The sequence below is a fragment of the Sphaeroforma arctica genome (genome assembly GCF_001186125.1).
Source record: "Sphaeroforma arctica JP610 unplaced genomic scaffold supercont1.4863, whole genome shotgun sequence".
Lineage (NCBI taxonomy): Eukaryota > Ichthyosporea > Ichthyophonida > Sphaeroforma > Sphaeroforma arctica.
Genome location: NW_014035695.1, coordinates 1 through 2,229, shown reverse-complemented (window position 1 = coordinate 2,229; position 2,229 = coordinate 1). Strand labels below are relative to the sequence as shown.

At 36.6% G+C, this 2,229-nt stretch overlaps 1 protein-coding gene across 1 annotated transcript; it reads right to left on the bottom strand.

Moving 5' to 3' along the window:
* Window positions 1-515: 515 nt before the first annotated feature.
* SARC_14616 (hypothetical protein) lies at window positions 516-1,752 on the bottom strand. The gene is made up of 2 exons (XM_014291251.1): window positions 1,611-1,752; window positions 516-741 (listed from the first exon to the last, which is right to left on the bottom strand). The coding sequence occupies exons 1-2, from the start codon at window positions 1,695-1,697 to the stop codon at window positions 589-591; spliced, it is 240 nt and encodes a 79-aa protein (XP_014146726.1). The 5' UTR covers window positions 1,698-1,752; the 3' UTR covers window positions 516-588.
* Window positions 1,753-2,229: the final 477 nt, after the last annotated feature.

The following is a 2,229-nucleotide window of genomic DNA, read 5'->3' as shown; positions in this document are numbered from 1 at the left end:
AACAGACCATATGTTTACTATCACTATAATGGCTCCTATATTAAAAGACCATAAGTATACTATCACTTTAATGGCGCGTGTGTTCACTGACCATAGGTATACTATCACTAATGGCTCTTATATCAATGGACCATAAGTATTCTATCACTTTAATGGCTCGTGTGTTTACAGACCATAGGTATACTATCACTTTACTGGCTCGTGCGTTCACAGACCATAGGTTTACCATCACTTTAATGCCTTGTGTGTTCATAGACCATAGGTTCATTATCACGTTAATGGCTCGTGTGTTCACAGACCATAGGTTTATTATCACTTAATTGGCTCGTGTGTTCACAGACAATAGGTTCACTATCACTTTAATGGCTCGTGTGTTCACAGACCATAGGTTTACTGTCACAATAATGGCTCGTGTGTTCATAGACCATAAGTATACTATTTCATGTCTCGTGTGTCCCAATACTCACTTAACCATCGACATATAAATCTCCTCTCAGGTATACGTAATTAGTGTTCACTTCTGTTTATTGTTACTAGTATAAACAAGGCTGTGGATCCTGACGTTGTCCATCCCTAAACACTTCACGTTTATTTGTCGGGCTGCTTTCCAACACGTTCGTTCTTCTTGCTCTGTGTTTTGTTTTTGCTGTTGCGGTACTTCGCTGCGTCCTTGGAGGACATGTGCTTCTTGTCTCGCATTCCTTTACCTCCATTCCAGTGGTGGGAGTGAGCGACTGTTACCTACAGGGATAGATAGAAAGGTACATACATAGTATGCAATCAATAAAATGTAAGTATGTGTAAAGGTATAAGATACGTAGGTAAGGGTACAAAACACGTGCTTTATATGAAAATCAACATGTAGATAATATGCATAAATGATGCGTACCCAATATGCAAATCAACATGTATTAACATTTAAATCAATAACCACTTAATATGTTAAGTTATAAGATACGTACTCAATATATGCATGTGAATGATATGACATTAAGAAAACCAATTGCAAATGAAAACAAGTTCAACGAGTCAGAAGCGCACTCGCGTGAAAAAAACGCACATTCTTGTGTACGTATGTATACTATATATATATAAAAATATATATATACGTGTACGTGTTCGTGTACACACACACACCGAGCATCCGATTCCACACAGTAGAACAATGGACGGGTACAAAGGACTGGGCTACACACACGCGCACTTGCTCAATATATGATAAGTCATTAAAAGCCCTTTGTTATTGTCTCGGTGAGATTGTGTAGAAAGAAGGTCGAGCCAACTGAGTAAAAGCGAAGCAAATGAGTCATCTGACTTAAGATACGAACAGACTATACAGCTAGCTTGGCACAAATATAGATCAACATATAGAGTATGTACTTATACATGTACATATACATATACACATACATTTAGATGTACATAAACATTTAGAAATAAAAATACAAATACAAATACATTAACATATACGTAAACATATTATACATACACATAAAAATACATGCACATGTACATATATCCATGTACAGATATTGTACAGATATACATTCACACATATACGAATAAACTAATATTCACAAATACATATACGTGACATAAAGGCAGCTTACAGAGTTGCCACAGACGCAGTTAGCTTTTTTGGAGAACGACATTTCACGAGAACAGAAACCGCAGACCATTCGAGTAGCCCATTCCATTGGATGATCACCGTTGACAGCAATGTCATGACAGATGTCACATGGGAAGACCTACATGTAGACAGAAAGGATACGATATGAATATATATATATATACATATATATATAGTGAATAATAGTAGGTGTCGCACGAGATTGCTGCTGATACATAATAAAGTAGGTGTGTGGCCATCTACATGAGCACCTCCAAGGCATGATGGGATTTACCAGGGAACATATACCCTCACTAATTGAACACGAACTAGATACAAGCAGAAGTGCACCTAGGTGTAGGTACGCGACGTTTTGCTGCATTAGGGACATGTGTAGAGCATGTGTTAAAGTAGACTCTTGGCAAATGGTACTAGGCAATACCTACGCATGAAGAGAGCTATAGGGCAAGGGTGTGTATATTGAGACAGCAATGTTTTTATTGGGAATAGATAGATGGGTACAATGCAGGAATGAAAAATCTATACAAGTACTATATATATATATATATATATATATATATATATATGTGTGTATATATATACATACATACATATATATA

What these genes read in the sequence shown, in the direction of transcription:
- SARC_14616 (XM_014291251.1), bottom strand. Translation starts at nt 1,697, where the DNA reads ATGGAATGGGCTACTCGAATGGTCTGCGGTTTCTGTTCTCGTGAAATG. An exon ending in ACTGCGTCTGTGGCAACTCT is followed by an intron (nt 742 to 1,610) that starts GTAAGCTGCCTT and finishes CTATCCCTGTAG; the next exon opens with GTAACAGTCGCTCACTCCCA.